The sequence below is a fragment of the Mobula hypostoma genome, chromosome 5, assembly GCF_963921235.1.
Source record: "Mobula hypostoma chromosome 5, sMobHyp1.1, whole genome shotgun sequence".
NCBI lineage: Eukaryota > Metazoa > Chordata > Chondrichthyes > Myliobatiformes > Myliobatidae > Mobula > Mobula hypostoma.
In genome coordinates, this window is record NC_086101.1 from 22,287,204 (window position 1) to 22,315,175 (window position 27,972).

General features: G+C 45.8%; 1 protein-coding gene across 5 annotated transcripts in view; it reads left to right on the forward strand.

The window, feature by feature from the left end:
• LOC134346678 (uncharacterized) overlaps window positions 1-27,972 on the forward strand; it is a 213,327-nt gene that overhangs the window by 9,567 nt on the left and 175,788 nt on the right. For 2 of the 5 annotated variants that reach the window (XM_063048176.1, XM_063048177.1), the window contains exon 1: window positions 17,023-17,564. The exons of 2 other annotated variants lie outside the window; for them this stretch is intronic. In XM_063048176.1, coding sequence (XP_062904246.1) covers window positions 17,315-17,564 — 250 coding nt within the window. In that variant the 5' untranslated portion in view covers window positions 17,023-17,314. Of the gene's footprint in view, window positions 1-17,020; window positions 17,565-27,972 lie in introns of those variants that run through there. One more of the 5 variants, XM_063048180.1, reaches the window with a different exon arrangement.

The window sequence follows — 27,972 nt, forward strand, 5'->3', positions numbered from 1 at the left end:
TAAAGAAAAGCTGAGGTAGAGATGCAGAGAAGGACGGATGGTGAGTATGAACCAGTTTCTGATGAAGTGTGAGAAACTGGTTAAAGAAAAGAGTAAACAGGAGGAAGCCATCCAGGGAGCTAAGAGCCAGGTGGAGGAATTAAAGAAACAGTGGAGTGATTTAAAAACAGCTAAAAATGTGATAGAGAAATCAGTAGATGAAAAGAAAAGCAGCAGCGGGTATCAGGCAAAATGTTTAAAGCAAATACAAAAGCTGTGGGACCAACTTGCTGCACAGAGGGGAGTAATATGTGCTTTTGGATCTGAAAGAGGGGAGGTGATGAATATGGAGATATGGATTAGAATGATTTAGCAGATAAGATGATTAGATATGGTTATGATGAGGAGCTTCCCTCCAAAGATTTCCCGCTGACATAACACCAAGGAGAGCCTGTGCTACCAACAGCACCACTGTCTCCACCCCACACTTCCAATCACTATCAGACAGGGAGGAGTGGGGCGGGAAATAAAAACAGGAATATAACATACACTACACCGCTCGGGGTTCAGCAGTTGTGAAAGATATCAGGACATATATCAGAATTAGAATCAGAATCAGGTTTATTATCATTGGCATGTGACGTGAAATTTGTAAACATGTCAGAAGCAGTTCAATTCAATACATAATGCAGCAGAGAGAGAAGAAATAAAACATAATAATAAATAAATCAGTAAATCAATTATATATATTGAATAGATTATTTAAAAAATGTGCGAAATCAGAAATACTGTATATTAAAAAAGTGAGGTAGTGTCCAAAGCTTCAATGTCCATTTAGGAATCAGGTGGCAGAGGGGAAGAAGCTGTTCCTGAATCGCTGAGTGTGTGCCTTCAGGTTTCTGTATCTCCTACCTGATGGTAACAGTGAGAAAAGGGCATGCCCTGGGCGCTGGAGGTCTTTAATAATGGACACTGCCTGTCTGAGACACCGCTCCTTGAAGATGTCCTGGGTAATTGGTAGGCTAGTGCCTAAGATGGAGCTGACTAGATTTACAACCTTCTGCAGCTTTTTCGGTCCTTACAGTAGCCCCTCCATACCAGACAGTGATGCAGCCTCACACATCAAAGTTGCTGGTGAACGCAGCAGGCCAGGCAGCATCTCTAGGAAGAGGTACAGTCGACGTTTCAGGCCGAGACCCTTCGTCAGGACTAACTGAAGGAAGAGTTAGTAAGAGATTTGAAAGTGGGAGGGGGAGGGGGAGATCCAAAATGATAGGAGAAGACAGAAGTGGGAGGGATGAGGCCAAGAGCTGGACAGGTGATAGGCAAAAGGGATACGAGAGGATCATGGGACAGGAGGTCCGGGAAGAAAGACAAGGTGCGGGGGAACCCAGAGGATGGGCAAGGGGTATAGTCAGAGGGAGAAAAAGGAGAGTGAGAGAAAGAATGTGTGTATAAAAATAAATAACAGATGGGGTACGAGGGGGAGGTGGGGCATTAGCGGAAGTTAGAGAAGTCGATGTTCATGCCATCAGGTTGGAGGCTACCCAGACGGAATATAAGGTGTTGTTCCTCCAACCTGAGCGTGGCTTCATCTTTACAGTAGAGGAGGCCGTGGATAGACATGTCAGAATTGGAATGGGATGTGGAATTAAAATGTGTGGCCACTGGGAGATCCTGCTTTCTCTGGCGGACAGAGCGTAGGTGTTCAGCAAAGCGGTCTCCCAGTCTGCGTCGGGTCTCGCCAATATATAAAAGGCCACATCGGGAGCACCGGACGCAGTATATCACCCCAGCCGACTCACAGGTGAAGTGTCGCCTCACCTGGAAGGACTGTTTGGGGCCCTGAATGGTGGTAAGGGAGGAAGTGTAAGGGCATGTGTAGCACTTGTTCTGCTTACATGGATAAGTGCCAGGAGGGAGATCAGTGGGGAGGGATGGGGGGGATGATTGAATGGACAAGGGAGTCGCGTAGGGAGCGATCCCTGCAGAAAGCAGAGAGAGAAGTGGGTGGGAAAGATGTGCTTAGTGGGGGGATCCCGTTGGAGGTGGCGGAAGTTACGGAGAATAATATGTTGGACCCGGAGGCTGGTGGGGTGGTAGGTGAGGACCAGGGGAACCCTATTCCTAGTGGGGTGGCGGGAGGATGGAGTGAGAGCAGATGTACGTGAAATGGGGGAGATGCGTTTAAGAGCAGAGTTGATAGTGGAGGAAGGGAAGCCCCTTTCTTTAAAAAAGGAGGACATCTCCCTCGTCCTAGAATGAAAAGCCTTATCCTGAGAGCAGATGCGGTGGAGACGGAGGAATTGCGAGAAGGGGATGGCGTTTTTGCAAGAGACAGGGTGAGAAGAGGAATAGTCCAGATAGCTGTGAGAGTCAGTAGGCTTGTAGTAGACATCAGTGGATAAGCTGTCTCCAGAGACAGAGACAGAAAGATCTAGAAAGGGGAGGGAGGTGTCGGAAATGGACCAGGTAAACTTGAGGGCAGGGTGAAAGTTGGAGGCAAAGTTAATAAAGTCAACGAGCTCAGCATGTGTGCAGGAAGCAGCGCCAATGCAGTCGTCGATGTAGCGAAGGAAAAGTGGGGGACAGATACCAGAATAGGCACGGAACATAGATTGTTCCACAAAGCCAACAAAAAGGCAGGCATAGCTAGGACCCATACGGGTGCCCATAGCTACACCTTTAGTTTGGAGGAAGTGGGAGGAGCCAAAGGAGAAATTACTAAGAGTAAGGACTAATTCCGCTAGATGGAGCAGAGTGGTGGTAGGGGGGAACTGATTAGGTCTGGAATCCAAAAAGAAGCGTAGAGCTTTGAGACCTTCCTGATGGGGGATGGAAGTATATAGGGACTGGATATCCATGGTGAAAATAAAGCGGTGGGGGCCAGGGAACTTAAGCCTGTCAGAATGCTCTCCGCGGTGCACCTATAGAAGTTTTTGAATGTATTTGTTAACATGCCAAATCTCTTCAAACTCTTAATAAAGTATAGCCGCAGTCTTGCCTTCTTTATAACTACATCAGTATGTTGGGACCAGGTTAGATCCTCAGAGATCTTGACACCCAGGAACTTGAAGCTGCTCACTCTCTCCACTTCTGATCCCTCTATGAGAATTGGTATCTGTTCCTTTTTCTTACCCTTCCTGAAGTCCACAATCAGCTCTTTCGTCTTACTGACGTTGAATGCCAGGTTGTTGCTGTGGCACCATTCTACTAGCTGGCATATCTCACTCTTGTACGTCCTCTTGTCACCATCTGAGATTCTACCAACAATGGTTGTATCAGCCACAAATTTATAGATGGTATTTGAACTATGCCAAGCAAAACAGTCGTGTGTATACAGAGAGTAGAGCAGTGGACTAAGCACACATCCCTGAGGTGCACCAGTGTTGATCGTCAGCGAAGAGGAGATGCTATCACCAATCCCCACAGACTCTGCGGATCCCTGGGGATGATCCTAGGGAACTCTTCCATGAAGTTAGTTACCAGAAAGCGATACACGGTCTCAGTAATGCCGAGGAAAGGAGATTGATTACAATGTGCTTGTATCTAAACATACACTCCACTTTGTCAGAAAGACTACGCCATGCTGGGGGAACAAATAAGGAGTTAAATAATGTGGTACTGACTGTTCTGGGTAATAACAACAGGGACCCACTAGATGAGTTGTGTAAATGTTACCAGAGGAAAGGAGAACACACACTGCATTTGCATCCTCTCTGTGGATGGTGTTTCAAGGAATGTATGGATCAACATTAGATCGAGGTCATTTCGAACCAGAACCCACAGACAGATGGATAAGTACATTAGTGTCTCATATCACCAACAAATCGAGAAAGATGTTGGAACTGTTTGATCCCAGTGACCTTACACACACTGAGGCAAGAGTACTGAGGAAAATGAATGGAGCATGGCAGAAGGATGTACAGGAATAATTCAGAGGCAGCTAAAGTGTTTTCACTTCAAGAAAATACACAGGGTATCGTGTGGGGTAATGCAGTTCAGGGTAGATGCCAGCAGAGAGATTGTAAAAGGGAAGTAACACAGTGCTGGATTTCCCCTGCACCCAACTGAGGAAGTTGCTGTTGGGGGCAGGGATATGCTGAAATCTGCTGTTTTAGATGTGGCAATGTGGGCCATTGTGCCCGGAACCCTACAACGGACAGTTCATCTGATCAGAATCCGAACAAAATCAGTCATTGGTGTTACTGATGGGTCAGAATATGTTGGAATTTTGGTTAATGTGGGGATTTCATGCTTTAAACTTGTTCAATGTTGTTTACTTGTGCATAATTTATAACTTCAACATTTCTTTGTTTACAGTCTTAGAGTAACACAGTTCCTCAATATTGTTGGATTATAACTGAATATATTTGGTAATGATTTAACCCTCAAGAAAAGAAGATTTTCAGAAATGGTTTAAGCTGTCAATGGTTTGCATGTTTTAATTATGTGTAGTGTGGCCACATGTGAATTCACTTGTGAGGGAGGGAGGGAGACTGAGAGTGAGTAAGTGTGTGTGTGTGTGTGTGTGTGTGTGTGTGTCTGTCTGTCTGTGAGAGAGAGAATGCAAAGGCTGTTTTGAAGAGGCTGTTCCTTTGAGAGGTTGCATCAATGTGTTATGTGACAGGGACACCCACCCAGCAGTTTTTCCCCCCTTTTCTCTTCGGTCCTTTGAAAAATGTATGAAAACTTTTCATGGAGAGAATTAACTGCTTATTCTAAGATTTTCAGATTCGAGCAAAGATTCGGAGGGATGAACAGTTCAAACATGGATTCCGAATATGAGATGCCCATATTTCAGAGGGATATGGGCATTCAGGGAAATTGTTGATAAGTGGACAGTTACATTTGGAATTAGAATTTAACATCTTGGAAAGATTGGAATATTTGGGGAGCAATTCTATAAACAAGAGAGTATTTGCAGATGCCAGAAATCACAGTAATACACACAAAATGCTGTAGGAACTCAGCAGGTCAGGCAGCATCTATGGAGGAGAGTACAGTCGATGTTTTGGCCGGAGACCCTAGTTCAGGACTGGAAAAAAGAGATGAGAAGTCAGAGTAAGAAGGTGAGGGAGGGGATGAAGAAATACAAGGTACTGTAGCAGGTGATAGGTGAAACAGGGAGAGGGGAAGGGTGACGTAAAGAGCTGGATAGTCAGTTGGTGAAAGAGATAAAGGGCTGGAGAAGGGGGAATCTGATGAGAGGATGGAAGACCACGGAAGAAAGAAAAGGGGGAGGAGCACCAGAGGAAGGTGATGGGGAGGTAAGGTGATAAGATGAGAGAGGGAAATGGGAATGTCAGACATGCCACTTCTCCCGGAGGTTCCAGGAGTCTCCCGTATATTGATGGCAGCTCCGTGACACCCACAAATTATATACAATATCCCGGAAATTGATTTTTTTTGAGAGGGAGATTGAGAGCAGGAGCGAGAGCGGGAGAGGGAGTGAGATCGAGAGCAGGAGCGAGAGCGGGAGAGGGAGTGAGATCGAGAGCAGGAGCGAGAGCGAGCATCCTGATTGGTCTCTCTTTGTGCTAAGTAGACCTATCAGTTTTCTCTGTGGGCGGACTTTACAGTCGACCTCTGTCTCCCCATCAGTTCGGTTTCGTGTCCTACACTGCCATGGCAGAGTGTTTCAAAAAAATATATAAAACACACTTCACCCCAGACTACACTAAAGTGTACCCCTGCCTAATAGGGGTCAAAAATAATGACAGTGTTGCTCGCTGCACTGTTTGCAACAGTGACTTTTCTATTGCCCATGGTGGGTTAAGACTGTAAAAGACATGTTGAGGTGAGTTTAACAGGTGTCATTCGTTCACTAGCATAGCTAACGTTATTTAAACTAGCTGGCCAGCTGCTAAGGAGCTACTCTATTGATGTCCTACGTGATGACGCCAAACTCCCTGTAGACGTGCTTAAAGTTGTAATAGAATAAAAAAAAAACGACTCCATGATAAAGATAGCGGAGTCAAGGGATATGGGGAGAAGGCAGGAACGGGGTACTGATTGTGGATGATCAGGCATGATCACAGTGAATGGCGGTGCTGGCTCGAAGGGCCGAATGGCCTACTCCTGCACCTATTGTCTATTGATAATATAATATAATGTAAGTACAGAAATAGCAAAAAACTCTGCCTGCTGATCAACCAAGACAGCAGCAATTGTGAACACGGCACTGGAACCTGAATGTTCAGAGGATCTGTACAAGTTCATCCGGACAGAAAAAAGGCCATACAGTACTTTGATTATTGAAAGCAATGATATCATGTGTGAGAAGGAATGTGCCATTTTAGCCAGGTACTAGAATGAAACACAGGATTAGGTAACAGTTGGATTTGAAGACATGCAATGAGGTCAAAGCTGAAAACATATTCAACCTCATTGCATCATCCATGCATGACAAAGGCCTTGAGTTGTCTACTTGTGTAGGATTTAGCAGTGACAACTGCAATGTGATGATTGGCAAAAACAATTCTGTCTTATCAAGAGTGAAAGCACAGGCCCCTCATATTTACAGAGTTAGCTGTCCAAGTCACCTGGTCAACAGCTGTGCCAAAACTGCTGCTAAGGATCTCTCAATGTCACCTGAAGAACTGCTCATTGACATCTACCACTACTTTGAGAAAGGTTCCAAATGAAGAGAAGAGCTAAAACAGTTTCAAGAGTTCTGCAATGTTGCCCAGCAGAGAGCACAAAAGCATTGTCCTACACACTGGCTTTCTTTAGGAAAAGGTTTGGACCATCTGCTCCACCAATGGCCAGCCTTTCTTTCACATTTTGAGTCAAAGAGTGAGAATCAGAAGTCATCTCATATTCAGAAGAGGCTGAAAGACCCCCAAATGAAAATATACACATGCTTTCTTCATAATGTCACACAACGTTTTGACAAATTCAATTTGATCTTTCAAAACAAGGCACCTATCCTCTTCAAATTGGATCAGAGTGTAGAAGAGCTCCTGCATGACATAGCAAGCAGATTTATTGAGCCAAAGGTATTGAGAGAACAGAACATTCAGGAGATCGATGTGAGCAACCCTGAAATTCACCGCCCATATGAAGAGCTTTTTACTGGGTACCTGGCAAGGCGGCAGTTGCTAAGCGAGGAAACACAAGAGACCCCCCCTTACAAGACAAAGCAGTTCTTCAAAGATGCCAGAGCATTCTATGTCAGGTGCTTTCAAAAAATCTTGGAGAAGTTCCTAACGACAGACCAAATCTCGTGAAAAATCTGTCAGTGGTCAATACAGAGAGCCAAGATGAGGTGAAACCAGACCAGATTTTGACTTTGGCAGACAGATTTCCAAATGTGATCAAGGCAGATGCTAGAGCACAGCTCCACTTGGAAGTCCTGGATTAGGTCTCAACTAACCTTGAAGGACTGGTGCCAAACTACAAAAGTTTGACAGTTGAGGAGTTCTGGGGGAAGCTGTCCAAAGTAAAATCTGTGAGCACAGGGCAGTTGAGATTCAAAGAGCTCTGCCAGGTGATGAAGCTGCTTTTGGTGCTGCCAAATTCTAACTGTGATGCAGAAAGGGCATTCAGCATGGTGCATCACATTAAGACAGAATTCAGAAGTCAGCTGCCCCACAAAACACTTGCGAATCTGATGTCTTGCAAATTAACAAATTAATTGACACAGACTGCTCTGAGGTTGAGACTTCTGGCAAAATGCTCAAATCTGCCAAGCAAGCCACATCACAGTACAAGGAAAGTTTCCAAAAGAAATAGAAAAGCTATTTGCATTAGCGTTTAGCTATTAGCATTGAGACTGCCAACGAAATACTCAACAAGGAATATATATATATATATGTGTGTGTGTGTGTGTGTGTGTGTAAATAGATTCAATATATGATCAAATAAATTGTTGTGTTCTTTCATAATCAAATATCCTGTATACATGCACCCTTGGAGGTCGACCGGGGGGGGGGGGCATATGGGGATGGGGTTGTTGGGGGCGCGGTGCTACCTCCCTGAAATGGTGGTGATACCTCCCTGAAATGAGTTTTTGCAGGGTGGGATGTCTGGAATGGGGAATGGGGAATGGCGAAGGGGGGCAGCAGTTACCGTAAGCTCGGGAAATTGATGTTCATGCCATAAGGTGGGTGGCTACCCAGATGGAATATAAGTTGCTTCTCCAACCTGCGTGTCACCTCATCACAGCAGTAGAGGAGGCCATGGATTGACATGTCAAAATGGGAATGGACAGTTGAACTGAAATGGGTGGCCACCGGGAGAAACCGCTTTTTCTTGCATAGGTGCTCAGCGAAGCGATCTCCCAATCTACGTCAGGTCTCACCGATATACAGGAGGCCACGCCGGGAGCACCAAATACAGTGGATGACCCCAGCAGGCTCACAGGTGAAGTGTTGCCTCACCTGGAAGGACTGTCTGGGGCTCTGAATGGTTGTGATGGAGGAGGTGTAGGGGTGCCTGTAGCAATTGTTCCGCTTGCAGGGATAAGTGCCAGGAGGGAGTTCAGTGGGGAGGGATGAACGGATGGAAAGCCCCTACTCATTCTGTGCTCTGTTACGGTATATACTTGCAGAAGAAAAGAGAAAAGAATATGGAGTTATAAAGGTGAAATCAAATAAATATAGAAATAATCATAAGATATTGATTACCGGTTATATTTTGGTCCATTTTGCTGAAAAGGAGATGTTTAGTTGCTATTCTTAGACCAGGAAAAGAATAAAATAATTAAAATTCTTGTTTAGACCTTAAGAGCATAAAACATAGGAGCAGAATTAGGCCATTTGGTCAAGTCTGCTCTGCCATTTCATCATGGCTGATCCATTTTGCTCTCAACCCCATCTTTCTGCCTTCTCCCCATAATCTTTTATGCCCTGAGAAATCAAGACCTGATCCATATCTGCTTTAAATACACCCAATGACCTGGCCTCCAGAGCTCCCTATGGCAACAAACTCCACAGATTCACTACCCTTGGGCTAAAGGAGTTCCTCATCTCCATTCTAAATGTCTGTCTTTTTATTCTGAGTCTGTGCCCTGTGCTCCTAGATTCCCTCTGACTCCTAGATAGGAAACATCCTCTCCTCATCCACTCTATCTCTGCCTTATTAACCAAAGGGGAATCATTTTTATTTATGGTTTTAACAACTGTATCTATGAAAGTTGCAGCAAGGCAAGGGTTAAAATGAGGTGCTGACAGAACAGTGTGCAGACATTGTAGAGTTACTGAGCTGAACGTGGTTCCCCAAGCAAAACTCAATCCTTGAGAGTCCGGCTCCTCTTTGCTCAGTGTCTTTGTCACACTGGGAACCAAGGCCACCAGGTGTTCAAAGACAAGATACAGATGCAAACAAAGGCACACCAGCAATTGGACAGTGACTTTACTAATTCTAATGTATTATTGGCCTTTAACATGTACATTTTACTGGTTATTAGTACCTGAAATATGTATTATGATTGGAACTTAAATATGCAAATAACAGGATTCAGAAGAGTATTAGGTTATTATTGGATCAATATCTGTATAAAAATCATCAATTTTGAGCTGAGACTTCAGAACAGTTTAAAGACCCTGACTGAGCTCTTCTCCTTGTGCACAAGTAAATAAAGTGTGATTGGCAAACGAGTGCAATTGTAAAATACCTGTCCAATAGCCCGTGTGTGGATGTCTGAATGAATTTGACATGGGATGTGTAATCATACAATTGTTCACTATTGTCTACTCCTCAACGTGAATATTACATGCTATTTGTAAATCAATGAGATATTTTGTCATTGTGTTTATTTCCCGTTTCATTGTCAGATATGAACATTTCATTGGAACTGATTTTTCTTTTTACCAAAATAAATGCAATGTTTCGCACAGATCCAATCAAAACATTGCACAGTTGCAGCGAGACCACCTTTCTTTTGTACTCCTTTTTTCTTACGTTAAAGGTCAAAATCATTTTGCTTTTTTTATTGTTGTATTTCAAAATTCACTTTGTGTTTTGTTTCTGAGGGTGTCTGATCTCCTTCATCCTGAGTATTCATTAGCCTCACTCCATTTGAAATTCCAATGTGGCTATTCTTTTATCATATTCCAAACTCAAGCCAACTGTCGTAGTTTCACAACTGATTTTTTAAAACTTAAAAATAAATATTCATAATACAACATATATACAAAAAGATTTGTTGCACAAAGAGTATTGTAATTTATTTTTAAATTCTTAGTATCATCTATTCAACGTATTCAGTAGTTTTAACTTCTCTTAAACAATAGCACCATTACCACTGATGTGGCCCTCGGTGATGTTCAATGCTCGAGGGGCTTCCTCACCCAACTCTGCCCCTCCACATGTGGTGGCAGAAGGAGCTTAGACTGTGATCTTTCCCCACAGAGCCTTTGCATTGTCTGCACTGATCCTCAGCACAGACTCCCCCAGCCTGGAATGTGCCAGTCAGAAGCATTCCCTTACGGAAGCATTGTTGAGGATCCTGACCACCCATCCCACAATCTTTTCAACCCACTACTCTCAGGAAGGAGGTACAGAAGCCTCAGGACTAGGACTGCCTGACTGGGTAAGAGTTTTGTGGAGGAGAATTAAGCTTGAGAACTAAGGGTAAACAGGATCATGAGGATGGCATAATAAGAAACAGAATGGGTTGAACTTCCTTGTACTAATTTACAATAGATCATTTCATCAATGAGACATCGATTGTATAGGTGCTAATCGTCTGAGAGGCAACGTGATTACTGGTGTTTTTGGTACTCTGGTCAATGAGAAACCGATTGGATAGGTGCTAACTTTGTGTAATTTTGCTGTGCTGGACAACAGCATATTTCTTGCAGACCAAAGACAAGGATCCTTGCATCTGTCTCTATCTCGCAACCGTTAAAGAGATGGAAGACCATCTCTTCCTCACCACAGCTGTCCTGCGGGCAGTGTACCATGGGGATTAGATACCATGTACCAGCCAAGCGGTGTCTCAGTACGTGGCAAGTTCTGGTGATGAGGCATTCTGTGAGATGGTGCATACAGTTTGCTTGGGAAACTGACCCACAAGTCCCTGCCCAGTAGTGTCTGTAGGACATTCCATACTGACCACCGCCTGATGGACTTGTGCTCAGAAGCGTTTCCTTGGAAGAACTCTTTCACAAAGGACAGGTCGTGCGGCAACGTCCAGTTGACTGTGACGTTGTACGTCAACAGGACCAGACCAGTTCTCTGCAACATTATGGACAAATAAAACCTCAGCACAGGGTGACACTTGGTGTCCATATACTTTGCTTCTACACACACCCTGATGCAGCCACAGATGGGAACAGGTTACACCTGTGCAAGTACCACAGCGCTGACAGAACATCAGACCCTGACGGCTAATTTCTTTCAAGTTACTGACAGAGAACGCCATTTCCACAAAGCCAGTTTTTCAAGTCAAGTCAAGTCGCTTTTTATTGTCATTTCGACCATAAACTGCTGGTACAGTACACAGTAAAAACGAAACAACGTTCCTCCAGGACCATGGTGCTACATGAAACAACACAAAACTACACTAGACTACAGACCTGCACAGGACTACCTAAAGTGCAGTGCAGGGCAGTACAATGAATTATAAACAAGACAATAGGCACAGTAAAGGACAAATTACAATATAGTAATAAATGATGTAGATGTCAGTCTAGACTCTGGGTATTAAGGAGTCTGATGGCTTGGAGGAAGAAACTGTTGCCCAGTCTGGTTGTGAGAGCCCGAATGCTTTGGTACCTTTTGCCAAATGGCAGGAGGGAGATGAGTTTTTATGAGGGGTGCGTGGGGTCCTTCATAATGCTGTTGGCTTTATGGGTGCAGCATGCGGTGTAAATGTCTGTAATGGCAGGAAGAGAGACCTTGATGATCTTCTCAGCTGATCTCACTATCCGCTGCAGGGTCTTGCGATCCGAGATGGTGCAATTCCCAAACCAGGCAGTGATGCAGCTGCTCAGGATGTTCCCAATACAACCTCTGTAGAATGTGGTGAGGATGGGGGGTGGGAGATGGACTTTCTCAGCCTTCGCAGAAAGTAGAGACACTGCTTGGCTTTCTTTGTTATGGAGCTGGTGTTGAGGGACCAGGTGAGATTCTCCGCCAGGTGAACACCAAGAAATTTGGTTCTTCTAATGATCTCTAAGAAGGATCCGTCAATATTCAGTGGAGAGTGGTCGCTCCGTGCTCTCCTGAAGTCAACAACCATCTCTTTTGTTTTGTTCACATTCAGAGACAGATTGTTGGCTCTGCACCACTCCGTTAGTCGCTGCACCTCCTCTCTATACTGACTCATCGTTCTTGCTGATGAGACCCACCATGGCTGTGTTATCGGCGAACTTGATGATGTGGTTTGAGCTGTGTATTGCTGCACAGTCGTGGGTCAGCAGAGTGAACAGCAGTGGACTGAGCACACAGCCCTGGGGGGCCCCTGTGCTCAGTGTGATGGTGTTGTAGTTGCTGCTTCCAATCCGGACTGACTGAGGTCTCCCAGTCAGGAAGTCTAGGATCCAGTTGCAGATGGAGGTGTTCAGGCCCAGCAGTTTCAGCTTTCTGATCAGGTGCTGAGGAATGATTGTGTTGAATGCTGAACTGAAGTCTTTAAACAGCATTCGAACGTACGTGTCTTTTTTGTCCAGGTGGAGGGTGGTGGCGATGGCGTCGTCTATTGAGTGGTTGGGAAGATACACGAACTGCAGGGAATCCAGTGAGGGGGGCAGCAGGGTCTTGATGTGCCTCACGACAAGCCTCTTGAAACACTTCATGATGATGGATGTGAAAGCAATGGGACAGTAGTCATTGTGACAGGATACTGAAGACTTCTTCGGTACGGGGACGATGGTGGTGGCCTTGAAGCATGTTGGAATGATGGCACTGCTCAGGGAGATGTTGAATATGTCAGTGAGAACATCTGCCAGCTGGTCTGCACAACCTCTGAGCACTCTGCCAGGAATATTGTCTGGTCCAGCAGCCTTCCGTGGGTTGACCCTGCATAGAGTGTTCCTCACGTCAGCCACGGTAAGACACAGAAAGACCTGGTCATTGGGAGGAGAAGTGGTCTTCCTCGCCACCACGTCATTTTCCGCCTCGATCCGAGCATAGAAGTTGTTCAACGCATCTAGGAGGGAGGTATCACCAGCACAGGCAGGTGGTGTTGTCTTGTCGTTGGTGATGTCCTGAAAGCCCTCCCACATGCATTGCGTGTTGCCGCTGTCCTGGAAGTGGCTGTGGGTTCGCTGGGCGTGTGTACGCTTTGCCTCTCTGATGGCCCGGGACAGCTTGGCCCTCACTGTTGTTAGGGCTGCCTTGTCGCCTGCTATGAAGGCGCAGTCACGGGTCCTCAGCAGCGCACGCACCTCCGCGGTCATCCATGGCTTCTGGTTAGCGCGTGTAGTGATGGTCTCGGACACAGTGACATCATCAATGCACTTGCTGATGTAGCTAGTCACTGATGCCGTGTACTCCTCTAAGTTGGTGGAGTCGCCATCGGTTTCAGCCTCCCTGAACGTGTGCCAGTCAGTGTGCTCAAAGCAGTCTTGAAGAGTAGCGATGGCTCCTGCTGGCCTGGTTTTCACCTGCTTCTGAATTGGTCTGGAGCGTCTGACGAGTGGTCTGTATGCTGGGATTGGCATAACTGAGTAACTGAGGTGGGGGCAGGGCTCTGCCTGGTACGCGTTGGGAATGTTTGTGTAAACAAGGTCCAACGCATTTGCCCCTCTCGTTGCAAAGTCCACATGCTGACGGAATTTGGGGAGCACTGACTTGAGATTCCCGTGGTTAAAATCTCCGGTGGCAATAAACAGTCTGTCAGGGTGTGCGTTCTGCAGTTCGCTAATCGCCCCATACAGTTCACAGCGCTGGGAGGAATGTACACACCGACTATAAGGACAGTGGTGAATTCCCATGGTAAATAAAATGGTCTGCATTTAACAGTCACAAACTCCACTAGCGATGAGCAGCAACTAAAACCAGCACAGAGTTCTTGCACCATTCCCTGTTGATGTAAACACACAAGCCACCACCACGAGCCTTATCGCACAGAGCTGCATCTCTGTCGGCCCGAAACAAGGCGAGCTTGTCTAGCTGAATGGCGGCGTCTGGAACTCTGATGCTAAGCCACGTTTCCATGAAAATGAAAGCACAGCAGACTCTGAACTCCCACCGAGTAGTCCGCTGGAGTCGGATGTAGTCCAATTTATTGTCCGGGGAGCGGACATTGGAGAGCAGAATGGACGGGAGAGCCGGCCGGCTAGGGTTTGTTTTTAGTCTAGCACGGACCCCTGCCCGCTTGCCGCGCTTCCGTTTCCCCGCACATCGCTTACGACGTCTCCACTCTCAGCCACCGGCATCAGGCGACTCCGAGGACCGTAGGCCTGGTACCTGAAGCAAGCTGAGGTAGCATAGCTTCTCCAGCAGGTAACCATACATCATGAAGGTTTGTTGTTGGGCAATTTCTGTACTGTAGCAGTGTCTGGCGATGGGAGATATGAACATCGGTTGCTCTGCTGTCCATGTGCAATTAAAAAATTATGCCCTAGTTTAAAAAAAAATTAAATTAAATTAACACCAGGTCCGGAGAGGCCGCTGCTGCCTCCTGCAACATCGCCTTTTGTTTTACCGTCCCAGTCTGCTCCAGCCATTTTTGTTACATGTTTCAGCAAGTCCAAACAAGATGCCCGGCTCCTTCAGGTCGTCAGACCTGGTGGTGATTGTGACATCAGATCGGTCCAGTGACCTCGCTCTGACCAATGATGGTGATTCAAATGGTCATAGATGCCAGTGAGTTTGTGAACTGACCATGGATCTGAGCACAATACAGTGACATCATGCATGTTGAATGAGGCTTAGACCGGGGTACCTCCATCACCTGACAACAACACCTCTCTTTTCCCTTCGTTCTTCCTGATGGTTTGCCAAAGTATTCTATACAGCACACAAACAGGGGAGAGTGAGCACCCATGCCTGACACCTGAATTGATGGGGAAGCTCTCTGTTTCCCACCGATTGATTTGGACGCACTACATATGTTTGTGTGGAGCAGTCTGATGCAAATCCCAACTACCCCAACCCATTTTGGGGAGCCTTTCTATTATGATCCACTCTGTGTCAGCAGATGAAATCCTGAGTGATCGGCAACAGAGATCTCTGAGTTTTTGATCACGGTTTCTCCCCTTCCATTGTAAACACCTGGGCTATTCTCCAGTTCATCTGGATATGCAAGATGGAGTGAGTTCGACAGGTTGCATTGCATAATTCCCCAGAGAAAATTGCACCAAATGTTGCCTTCATCCTGAGGACCACCTTTGTGTGTGGCTGCATCAAGTTGTGTATGGATCTAAAGCACGTGGACACCGAGTGTCAATGTGCTGAGGTTCTACCCGTCACTGGTGTTGTGGCGGATGGGTCTGCCCTGTTCTCCGGACACATGCACACGCGAGCAGACATCCCACCCTGCAAAAACTCATTTCAGGGAGTTATCAGCACCCCCTCCCCCCGCGCAACACCATATTCCCCCACCCCACCCCCGTCGACCTCCAAGGGTGTATGTAATACTTTGTTTAGTGATTTTGTCTAATCTGTAAACCAAGTTGGGTATATGCAGCAAATGTGACATTAAAATATGTACTTATATTATATTATCATGTTTATTCTATTACAACTTTAAGCAAGTCTACAGGGAGTTTGGCCTCATCACGTAGGACATCAATAGCATAGCTCCTTAGCAGCTAGCCAGCTAGTTTAAATAACGTTATCTATGCTGTAATGAGACCTGTTAAACTCACCTCAACATGTCTTTTACATTTTAACCCACCATGGGAATAGAAACGTCACTGTTGCAAACAGTGCAGCGAGCAACACTGTCATTATTTTTGAGGTCGACTGTAAAGCCCGCCCACAGAGAAAACTGATAGGTCTACTTAGCAGGGGTCCCCAACCTTTTTTGCTCCGCAGACCAGTTTAATATTGACAATAATCTTGCGGATCAGCCGACCCCGGTGGGGGGGGGGGCGGGGGGGGGTTTAATCACGACCGGAATATAGGTGATAAGTCAATAGCAGCATATCATTTTAAATAACGTTTGGATATTAAATATACAGCGCATATTTTCCCTGTATGAACATATAAAATCATTGCAACACATCAATATCACTGAATCGGTGCGAGCCCTGGGCTTGTTTTCCTGCAACAAGACGGTCCCATCGAGGGGTGACGAGAGATAGCAATACTCGAACGGGGTTCCTTATGTCCAGTCTATTCCACAATTTAGTTTTCGTTGCATTCATTGCAGAAAACTCCGCTTCGCAGAGATATGTTGGAAATGGAAGCAACGTTTTCAGTGCTTTTGTGGCTATCTTAGGATACTTAGCCTTGACTTTGATCTAGAATGCTGGCAGAGATGTTATGTCAAACATACTTTTCAGCCCGCCATCATTTGCAAGCTCCAGGAGTTGATCTTTTTCCCGCGCTGACGTGGATGACGTGTGAGTAATGACCTCGCATGCATTCAAATTCAACAGTGCGTGACAGGGAATGAGGAAAGGTGCAAATGGCTCATATTGTTTCATATCGCCAAAGCATATTGTTTCCTCGCGGCCCAGTGGTTGGGGACCACTCTTAGCACGAAGAGAGACCAATCAGGATGCTCCCTCTCCCTCTCCCTCTCAAAAAAATCTATTTTCCAGGATATTGTATATAATTTCCGGGCGTCAGGGAGCCACTTTCGATATGCGGGAGACTCCGGGAACTTCCGGGAGAGGTGGGATGTCTGCGTGAGACAGATATCCGGTGCTGCTAGGAGATCAATTCAGTGAAGGACTCCCTTAGATGTGTCCGAAACCTGTTGCTCTTCCAGCACAGTGAGGCGCCTGTAAGGAACGCTGCCGGCACACTCAGGCTGTGTGAGGATGTGCTGGGGACACACTGAAGCTCAGTGCAGCCAATGCAAAGGCTCGGTAGGGAAGGACCACAGTCTGGGATCTTTCTGCTCCTGGACAGGGAGGGCCCGAGTCGGCTCGGGTAGCCCCTCAAACAATGTCATAGTGTGTCACCTGAGAGAAACACATGGGCGGCAATTGTTTTTTACTGCTGAATATATTGACCATATGATGAATAGGATGTAAATATTTTCTTTTCTCTTTTTGTGTCTGTTTTGTTATGAACAAAGATCATTTGTGAAATTAAAAAAGGAACTCCTTAAACAAACAAGTTTTATTTGTTTGTACAAACTCTTGCTCCTCCTCCTTGTCGATCACAAAACCGGAAATTGAAACTGAAACGAGCGAAACAGAAACTTAAAATCATTAACCGACATTTTAACCGTTGCCGTATTCAGCTTTATTTTTTACCAATCGTTATGAGTTCACTCCATATCAGTCTCCTCCACTCCCCGCTGGGAAGCTCCGTGACCTGGTGTGCGGACCCTCCTCTGCTCTCTGTCCGCCAGCGAACGGGGTCAGTATCCCAGAGCAGGTCCGGCACCGATCGGTTGAGCGTCGGACCCAAGAATCGTCAACCCCGGGTTATGTCCCTTCTCAGTCTCCGGATATTTTCACTCGTTCGCCTTTTCTCGCTTCTGCTCCAGCCTGGTGTGATCGGTGCCGAAGGTAAGGGAATGACTTCATGTGTGAATGCAAGAGCCGCAGTCTCCATTTCCGTGCTCGGAGACTGTGGTGTCACGACAGATTGCTGACTGAACCAGCTTTTTCTCTTGGGGAACTGCAGCTTTGCGAGCTGAAGTCTGTTGTCCGAGACATAAGTATACAGAGTATAAATAAATGACACGGCCATTAGCTTTTGTAACAGTACAGTACATTACAAACATGACTAATATCATTTGTTCACGTGACTGGAATTATACACAATTTACAGGAACAAATAAATACAACACATTGGTGCCAGCTGAGAGAGAGAAAGAGGTAATGTTCGGGGTTTTTAGTTCAATTCCAGAACCTGACTCTAATGGTAAATTGGAGGGACATGTAAAACTTCTTTTGCAAGTCATACTGAACTCCCGCGACATCAGTACATTGAGGTGGTACAAGGGACTGTGTACAACAACGGAATGAGGTATGAAGTGTTACAGTTCCCAGAAAGCTCAGTGCAAGCAGACTGTGAGGTGAAAGGGCATGATGCGGTCAATTGTGAGGTCAATTTTGATGCTGCTGTAACGTTTGCTTGATGGCAGAAGAAGAAACAGTGCTCAGTGTGATGGAGTCAGAGATGTTCCTACCAACACTGACTGACTGTGGTCTCTCTGTTGAGAAATCCAGAATCCAGCGACACATGGCAGTGTTAAGGCCAAGCAGCGACAGTTTCTCCACTAGTCTCTGCGGGATGATGGTATTGAACACTGAACTGAAATCAATGTACAGGATTCTGGCATAAGTGTCTTTGTTGTCCCAGTGAGAGAGAACTGTGTGCAGTGTGGTGGATATTGTGTCCTCTGTAGAGCGATTTGGACGATAAGCAAACTGTAGAGGATCCAGCGATGAGGGGAGGCTGGCTGTGATATGAGGCTCGACAAGCTGTTCAAAACATTTCATCATTATGGGGTTCAGGGCAACGGTAATCATTCAACTGATTTCTTTGCTACAGGGATGATTGTGGAGGTTTTGAAGTATCTGGGGACAATGGCTTGACTAAGGGAGATGTTGAAAATGTCTGTCAGGACATCTGCTAGTACATCAGCACATTCCTTGAGCACACGTTCAGGGATGTTGTCGGGACCTTCCGCTTTTCGTGGATTGATCCTGTCAAGGGTCCTCTGTGTTTGCTCTGGATCAATGATTGGAGCCGGCTGGTCAGATGGTAAAAAAGGGACTGGCTCTCCCCCTTGCTGTAGTGTTTGATGCTTCGAAGTGTGCAAAGAAATTGTTAAGCCTGTCTGGAAGAGAGGCGTCGCTGTCATCAGTTTTCTGCCTGATCTTGTAGTCTGTCAGAGCTTTAATTCCTTGCCACATCCGTCTGGTGTCACCTGTGTCACAGAAGTGTCCGTGTATTTTGCCCGTGTAGGCCCTTTTTGTTTTCCTGATCCCTAGTGAAAGCGCAGACCTGGCTGAGCGAAGCGCACTCCTGTCCCCCGATCTGTAGGCTGTCACGGGCCTTCAGTAGTGAACGCACCTCTGTTGTCATCCATGGCTTTTTATAACCACGTGCAGTGAAGGTTTTCATCACAGTGACATCCTCCGTGCATTTGGCTATGTAGCTGATTACTGCCTCCGCATACTCCTCAATGTCTGTATGGTCATCGTAGGAGGCTGCTGTTTTGAATATGTCCCAGTCTGTGTGTACAAAACAGTCTTGTAGTGCTGAGATGTTCTCAATAGTGGTGCTGATAATCCGCTGGGCCGTTTTCACCACACGCTGGAGTGCTTTGCGGTCCAATACGGTACAATTGCCACACCGCTCTGTGATGCAGTTGGTGAGTAAGTTCTTAATGGTAAAGTGGTAAAAGTCTGTCAGTATCCTGGGGTAGAGGTGAGCTTTCTTGATGCTACACAGGAAATAAAGGCGCTATTGCACCTTTTTCATCAGGATGGAGGAGTTAGGGACCAGGTGAGGTCCTCGCAAATGTGGACACCAAGGAATTTGAAGCTTGATACACGCTCTGCTACAGCTCCGTTGATGTAGATGGGGACCAACAGATTGGTCCGAGTCAGCATGGATTAACAAAGGGGAAATCATGCCTGACTAATCTTCTGGAATTTTTTGAGGAAGTAACTATGAAAATGGACAAGGGAGAGTCAGTGGATGTAGTGTACCTGGACTTTCAGAAAGCCTTTGATAAGGTCCCACATAGGAGATTAGTGGGCAAAATTAGAGCACATGGTATTGGGGTAGGGTACTGACATGGATAGAAAATTGGTTGGCAGACAGAAAACAAAGAGTAGGGATTAACGGGTCCCTTTCAGAATGGCAGGCAGTGACTAGTGGGGTACTGCAAGGCTTGGTGATGGGACCGCAGCTATTTACAATATACATTAATGATTTAGATGAAGGGATTAAAAATAACATTAGCAAATTTGCAAATGACATAAAGCTGGGTGGCAGTGTGAAATGTGAGGAGGATGTTATGAGAATGTAAGGTGACTTGGACAGGTTGGGTGAGTGGGCAGATGCATGGCGGATGCAGTTTAATGTGGATAAATGTGATGTTATCCACTTTGGTGGCAAGAACAGGAAGGCAGATTACTATATGAATGGTGTCAAGTTAGGAAAAGGGGAAGTACAACAAGATCTTGGTGGCCTTGTTCATCAGTCACTGAAAGTAAGCATGCAGGTACAGCAGGCAGTGAAGAAAGCTAATAGCATGTTGGCCTTCATAACAAGGGGAGTTGAGTATAGGAGGAAAGAGGTCCTTCTGCAGTTGTACAAGGCCCTGGTGAGACCACACTTGGAATATTGTGTGCAGTTTTGGTCTCCAAATTTGAGGAAGGACATTCTTGCTATTGAGGGAGTGCAGCGTAGGTTCACGAGGGTAATTCCCGGGATGGCGGAACTATGTTGAAAGATTGGAGTGACTGGGCTTGTGTACACTGGAATTTAGAAGGATGAGAGGGGATCTGATTGAAACATATAAGATTATTAAGGGATTGGACACACTCGAGGCAGGAAACATGTTTCCAATGTTGGGGGAGTCCAGAACCAGAGGCCACAGTTTAAAAATAAGGGGTAGGCCATTTAGAACGGAGTTGAGGAAAAACTTTTTCACCGAGCGAGTTGTGGATCTGTGGAATGCTCTGCCTCAGAAGGCAGTGGAGGCCAATTCTCTGGATGCTTTCAAGAAAGAGTTAGATAGAGCTCTTAAAGATAGCGGAGTCAAGGGATAGGGGAAGAAGGCAGGAATGGGGTACTGATTGTGGATGATCAGCCAAGATCACAGTGAATGGTGGTGCTGGCTCAAAGGGCCCAATGGCCTACTCCTGCACCTATTGTCTGTTGTCTTTTGGTCCTGGCTTTAATGCTGCGGTACCATTTCCCGAGTGGTAGTAGCTGGAAAAGTTTGTGGTTGGGGTGACTTGGTCTCCAATGATCCCTCGGGCCCTTTTTACACACCTGTCTTTATAAATGTCCTGAATTCTGGGATGTTCACATCTACAGATGCACTGGGCTGTCCACACCACTCTCTGCAGAGTCCTGCAATTGAGGGAAGTTCAGTTCCCACACCAGGCAGTGATGCAGCCAGTCAGGATGCTCTCAATTGTGCCCCTATAGAAATTTCTTCGGATTTGGGGGACCATGCCAAACTTCCTCAACTGTCTGAGTGAAAGAGGCACTGTTGTCCTGACAAAGGGTCTCGGCCCGAAACGATGACTGTTCATTTCCATGGATGCTGCCCGACCTGCTGAGTTCCTCCAGTGTGTTGTGCGTCTTGCTTTGACCCCAGCATCTGCAGAGTATTTTGTGTTTGCTGTTGTGTTTTTTTTTACCACACAGCCTGTATGTGTAGACCACGTGAGATCCTCAGTGATGTGGATGCCAAGAAACTTAAAGCTGTTCACCCTCTCAACCCCAGATCCATTGATGTCAATATGGGTTAGCCTATCTCCATTCCTACTGCCGTCCACAACCAGCTCCTTTGTTTTTGTGACATGGAGGGAGAGGTTTTTTTCTTGACAGCACTGTGTCAGGGCGATGACTTCTTTTCTGTCGGCTGCCTCATTATTATTTGAGATTAGGCCAATCAGTGTGGTATCGTTAGCAAATTTAATTAGCAGATTGGAGCTGTGGGTATACAGAGAGTAAAGGAGGGGGCTTAGTACACAGCCCTGAGGGCTCCTATGTTGAGTGTCAGAGGGGCACAGATGAGGGAGCCCACTCTGACCACCTGCTGGCGATCTGACAGGAAATCCAGGATCCAGCTACACAAGGCAGGGTGAAGGTAGAGGTCTGTGAGCTTCTTGTCGAGCCTGGAGGGAATCATGGTGTTGAATGCTGAACTGTAGTCCAAGAACAGCGTTCTCACATAAGCATCCTTCTTCTCCAGATGTGTGAGGACAGTGTGTAGAGCTGGGACTATTGCGTCGTCTGTCGATCGGTTGTGTCGGTGGGCGAATTGTAGGGGGTCCAGTGTGGGTGGTAGCATCCTGCAGATGTAGTCCTTGACCCCCCCTCGAAGTATTTGCTTATTAATGAGGTTAGAAGTTTTTCTTGAGCCCGGTGGGATAGGCTTTCAGTCTTTTGTATCTACTGCCCAATGGGAGAGGGGAGAGGAGAGAGGGGAGAGGAGAGAGTATCTGGGGTAGATGAGTCTTTGATTTTGCTGGCTGCTTTCCAGAGGCAGTGAGGAGGGTAAACGAAGTTCAGGAACTGTTGTTGAACATTGAGGTGTAGGTCTCTGGGCTCCTATACCTCCTCCCTGATGAGGGCTTGGCTGGGACTGTCGGTGTCCTCGATGATGGAATTGCCAGAAGTTTCGTTTTGATTTTTATGTACAGTACTGTGCAAAAGCCTCAGGCATATTTATATCGCTAGAATGCCTTTGACTTTTACCCAGTACTGGAGTAATATGTATTGTTGTACTACTGCCGAAAACAAAAACTAATTTTGTGGCATTTGTGAGTGATGATAAACCCGATTCTGATATGGGTCTCTTTTGTTGACTGAGAGTGGGATGGGGGCAGGGAGAGGGAAGAGAGTGGAAACCCCTGAGAGATATTCCGTAATGATCAGTGAACCAATTGTTTGGAATGAAATGCTCTTGCCTGGTGTCTGAGGGCTGGGTACCTATGTAACTGTGCCACCCCTGCCCCTGGCAGGCCTTCTCTGCCACCTGTCCCATACCCTTCCTGTGGTGCTCTACCCTCGCCAGTCCCAACATCCTTTAATGCCATCAGATTTAAATACTCACTCTCTGCTCCTCGTTGACATTACAGTACCGTGCAAAAGTCTGAGTCACCCTAGAATAGATATGTGTCGGAGACTGTGGAACCAACATATTACAAGCGAATCTCATGGGATGTACAGAATGTAGTCCTAATTCATATACTTATAGATCAATATATATTTAGTCTAAGAAAAAGACTTAACACCTCCCCTATTGAATGGATCTGGGATTGAGGGGGTGAACGGCTACACATCACCAAGGATCTCACGTGGTCTGTACGTACCGACTGTGTGGGTAAAAAAGTACCTCAGACTGTTGAGGAAGTTTGGTATGGTCCCCAAATCCTAAAATCTTTCGACAAGGGTCATAATTGAGAGCGTTCTGACTGGCTATATTACTGCCTGGTATGGGAACTGTACTTCCCTCAATCTCAGGTCTCTGCAGAGAGTGGTGCGGACAGCCCAGCCCAACTGTAGATGTAAACTTCCCACTATTCAGGACATTCACAGAGACAGGTGTGTATAAAGGGCCGGAAGGATCTTTGGGGACCCGAGTCATCACAACCACAAACTCTACCAGCTGCAACCATCCAGGAAACAGTACCACAGCATAAAAGCCAGGACCAACAGGCTCCAGGACAGCTTCTTCCAGCAGGCCATCAGACTGATTAATTCATGCTGATACAATTGTATTTCTATGTTATATTGACTGTTCTGTTGTACATACAATTTATTATAAATTGCACGTTGCACACTTGGATGGAGACATAACATAAAGATTTTTACTCCTGATGTAGGTGAAGGATGTAAGTAATAAAGTCAACTCAGTTCAATTCTGTTCTATTCAGTTTTGTACGAGAGATGTCCAGTCAAACTCTGACAATCAGGCACACTCGGGACATTGGTGCTGGACTGTCAGAATCAGAATCAGGTTTAATATCACCGACATATGTGGTGCAATTTGTTGTTATGTGGCAGCAGTTCTTTGCAGAACATAGTGATAAATCTGATGGTGGAGTGAAGACTACCAGACCTTCAGGACTATTGGGTGTTATTCAGTGTCAATGTCCCAACAGACCTTTTGGTTGAGATGTTTCACAGTATCGTAAATTCTCCACAGAATCTGGTAAGTGTCAGGGGAGGTTGAAACCTGGAGAGCCTCGGGGATAGTGTGGGAATTGTTACCGGGTGAACCAGATCCCAAACTACTGAAATATCTGAATGGTTGATTGTGAATGATTGGATTTTTATTTTACCTTTAGTGCCCATTAGGACAGAGACTGCACAACAGTGTGTGTGTCCTCTCCTGATTAATCCTGACATGCAGTGGGGAATGGGTTCATTTTGGTGCTTGGAACCTCCAGACCCTGGAATCTTTGCTCTTGGATCAGTAGGAGGCTTCACCTCCTGTTCAGTAACTGGATGTTGTCTGTCTCTGGCCTTTTCCAGCTGCCATTCCCACCTCTGTGTTCAATGCACAAGGTAAGGAATTGAAAGAAAGAATTAATAGATTTCAAAAGAATTTAGAGAATAAAGGTCAATGCTCAAAGTACATTTATTATCAAAGTATTTATGCAGTATACAACCCTGAGATTCATCTTCCCACAGCCAACCAGGAAACAAAGAAACACCATGGAACCCATTCAAAGAAAACATCAAGCACCCAACTGGCAAAAAATGAGGGAACAACACACAGAACATTAAACATCAAACCACAGAGCTTTGAAACATTCCAGGAATGATCCATTTAGTTCAGTTCAGTGCAGTGTTGTTCGTTGACTGTAGGCAGCAGAGCTGCTCCGATCAAGATGACAAAAGTAGCAATAAAATGAGAGCAACCAGAAACCAGAAACCCACATGACATGAACTGCAGATTGTAAACAAGTCCAGCCCACAAATTGTGCAGATCAAACCTTGCCCAAGGTCAAAGACTCCGGCACCTTCCTCCTGCAGCAGTGAGCGAGAGGGAGAGGAAGACCGGTCAAACACCAACAGATGGATCTGAACACCTGCTCGCCTTTTGCTCTCTGCTTCATTGATTTCAGTTTTACTAGATGCTTTCATCTTGGCCTCCAGGCTGCACGTTCCACTCCAAACCTCACCAGACTCCCTCAGAGACGGCAAAGTGCCAGGTCACACAATTGGCCCAAAAACACACCATCAAAATGTAAATTACAGGTTCCAATCCCATGCAGTTTACTAGAATCATATTTGAAAGAAGAAGGTGTAAAAGAATTAGTTTTGTGAACCATCTGAAGGACATTGCCGTTGGTCATGTTGTTTGCTAAAGCCATCTTATATGGTCAATCCAATGGCGAGAAACATAAAAAGGCAGAAAAAATAGCAAACATGAGGATTGGGAGTGGTTTCAGCAACTGAGGGGAAAAATACAATGGGAGGGGAGAAATAGTACGAGATCCAGTTTGCAGTTTACATAAACTGAGTGTGAAAGCTCCAATAAACATGTGAAAAGAAAAGGATGAGAGAAGGTAAATGTGCATCCTTTGTGGTCAGAAGCAGGGAAATGAAAAGTGAAGAACAAAGAAATGGTTGAATGAAATTTATTTTCAGATCTGCCATTACAATGAAAGATACAGGTACAAACATCTCCCTGGTGATGATGGTGAACGAAAGGAATGGTGAGAGGGATGATACGAGTACACTTGACTCCTGTGAATTGCCCCCAGTGTGTAGCTGAGTGCTGGAATTTGGGAGAGTTGATGGGAAATTGAGATGAATAATCAATGAGATGAATATACAATTGGTGTAAATGGCTGGTGGGCTGTTGGTGGAGATTTGCTGGGCTGAAGGTCAATGCTATGTCTCTCTATGACGATGACAAACTGTGATCACATTGTGAACTCCGAATGTGGGGCATGAATTTGCAGGAAGTGCAAGTTAGTCACTGCTTCATCTGGAAAGCCAGTTTGGTTACGTGGGTGGTGGGAAGGCCAGAGGTTGAAGGACGGATGTTGCATTTGAAAACTGCAGATGCTGAAAATCTGAAAGAGAAACAGGAAATTCCAGAAAAGCTGCAACAGTTCAGGTAGTATCTGAGGAAAGAGACACAGTGACTGTTTTCTGTCAGCAAACCATCATCTGTAACTGTTCAGTGTTTCCGGCATTTTCTGTGTTCCATTCTGGGCATTGCATCTCCTGTGGTTGTATGGGGAAGCACCTCATGATACGAGTGTTGATTGGAGTGGAAGAGTGGACTAGGGAATCACAAAGGGAGTGATCCCTTTGAAAAGCTGTAAGGAGATGGGATGGGAGTATGGGTCTGCTGAAATCCTGGCATCAATTTTGAGGGATAAACTCGTAAAAGCTGATGGAGGAGAAGGTGAGGACCGGGGACCTTTGTTCATGCTCTGTCCAGGAGGAGAACAGGGTGAAAACAGATGAGTGTGATTCAGTCAAGGGCCTTGCCTGCTGTGGGGAAGCCACTGTTTGGGAAGAAGGAAGACCTTTCTGAGGCAACTGCAGAATGATCATCACTACAGCTAATGCAATGACGTGGAGAAACTGGGAGAATGGAATGGAGTCACTCACAACATGAAGCGGGGAGGGAAGTATAGACAAGATGGGTGTTAGAATCTTGGCTTGTAATAGAAACACAGAAACATGGAAAATAGGTGCAGGAGTAGGCCATTCGGCCCTTCGAGCCTGCACCGCCATTTATTATGATCATGGCTGACCATCCAACTCAGAACCCCGCCCCAGCCTTCCCTCCATAACCCCTGACCCCTGTAGCCAGAAGGGCCATATCTAACTCCCTCTTAAATATAGCTAATGAACTGGCCTCAACTGTTTCCTGTGGCAGAGAATTCCACAGATTCACCACTCTCTGTGTGAAGAAGTTTTTCCTAATCTCGGTCCTAAAAGGCTTCCCCTCTATCCTCAAACTGTGGCCCCTCGTTCTGGACTTCCCCAACATCGGGAACAATCTTCCTGCATCTAGCCTGTCCAATCCCTTTAGGATTTTATACGTTTCAATCAGATCCCCCCTCAATCTTCTAAATTCCAACGAGTACAAGCCCAGTTCATCCCGTCTTTCTTCATATGAAAGTCCTGCCATCCCAGGAATCAATCTGGTGAACCTTCTTTGTACTCCCTCTATGGCAAGTATGCCTTTCCTCAGATTAGGGGACCAAAACTGCACACAATACTCCAGGTGTGGTCTCACCAAGGCCTTGTACAACTGCATTAGTTAGCAGTGGTCAGTGTATCCCCTGAACTATGATGGAGAGATCCAGGAAGGGAAGGGAAGAGACAGAGATGGACCAAGGGAGATGAAGGGAAGGTGGAAATTAGCAACAAAAATGATGGAACTTCTGAGTTGACTAAGTGCAGGAAGCAGCACCAACAGATTTGTCGATGTACCAGAGGAGGTGTTGTGGGAGTGAGATACTGTTGTTCCAGACATCACACAAGAGGATGATGAATGTTTTGGCCCAAGTGAGTGTCCATAATGAGGCCTTTGATATGGAGAATGCAGCTGAAGAAGAAAGTGTTCAATGTTACGATGAATCTAATCTTCAGACCCTCCTGATATGAGACCAGTGCAGATGGATTGCATATCCATGGTGAAGATAAACTGACTGGGAACATGGATTCTGATAAAATTAAAAAGATAATTTTTACTTTGCTGATGCTCAGTTTATATTAACTTTCAAGCCAATTTATTTATTTAGTGATACAGTGCGGAGTAGCCCCTTTGAGGTACATCACCCCAGCAACCCCCAAAAACCCGATTAATCCTAACTTAATCACAGGACAATTTACAATGATCAATTAAACTACTCAGTAGGTCTTTGGACTGTGGGAAGAAACCGGAGAACCTGAAGGAAATTCACGCATTCCACAGGGAGGATGTACAAAGACTCCTTACAGAACGGCGCAGGAATTGAACTCCAAATGCCGGAACGCCTCGAGCTGTAATGGCGTCATGCTGACCGCTACACCACTGTAGCGCTTGCTGCATGCAACGCCACAGGTAAAGTGGCTGCAGGGAAGATGTGTGAGAATTGTGTGCAAGATGTTATGTGAAAAGTTTGGAAAATTTCTGTTATTCCAGTAAGGGCTGAATTGTCATTGTCTTTGCATTGGCTTTCAGGAAGGCAGAGATTGGGGGTGTGAGACAGGGAGGGGTAGGCAGAACTGAACGATGGTACAGATGGTAAGACCAGT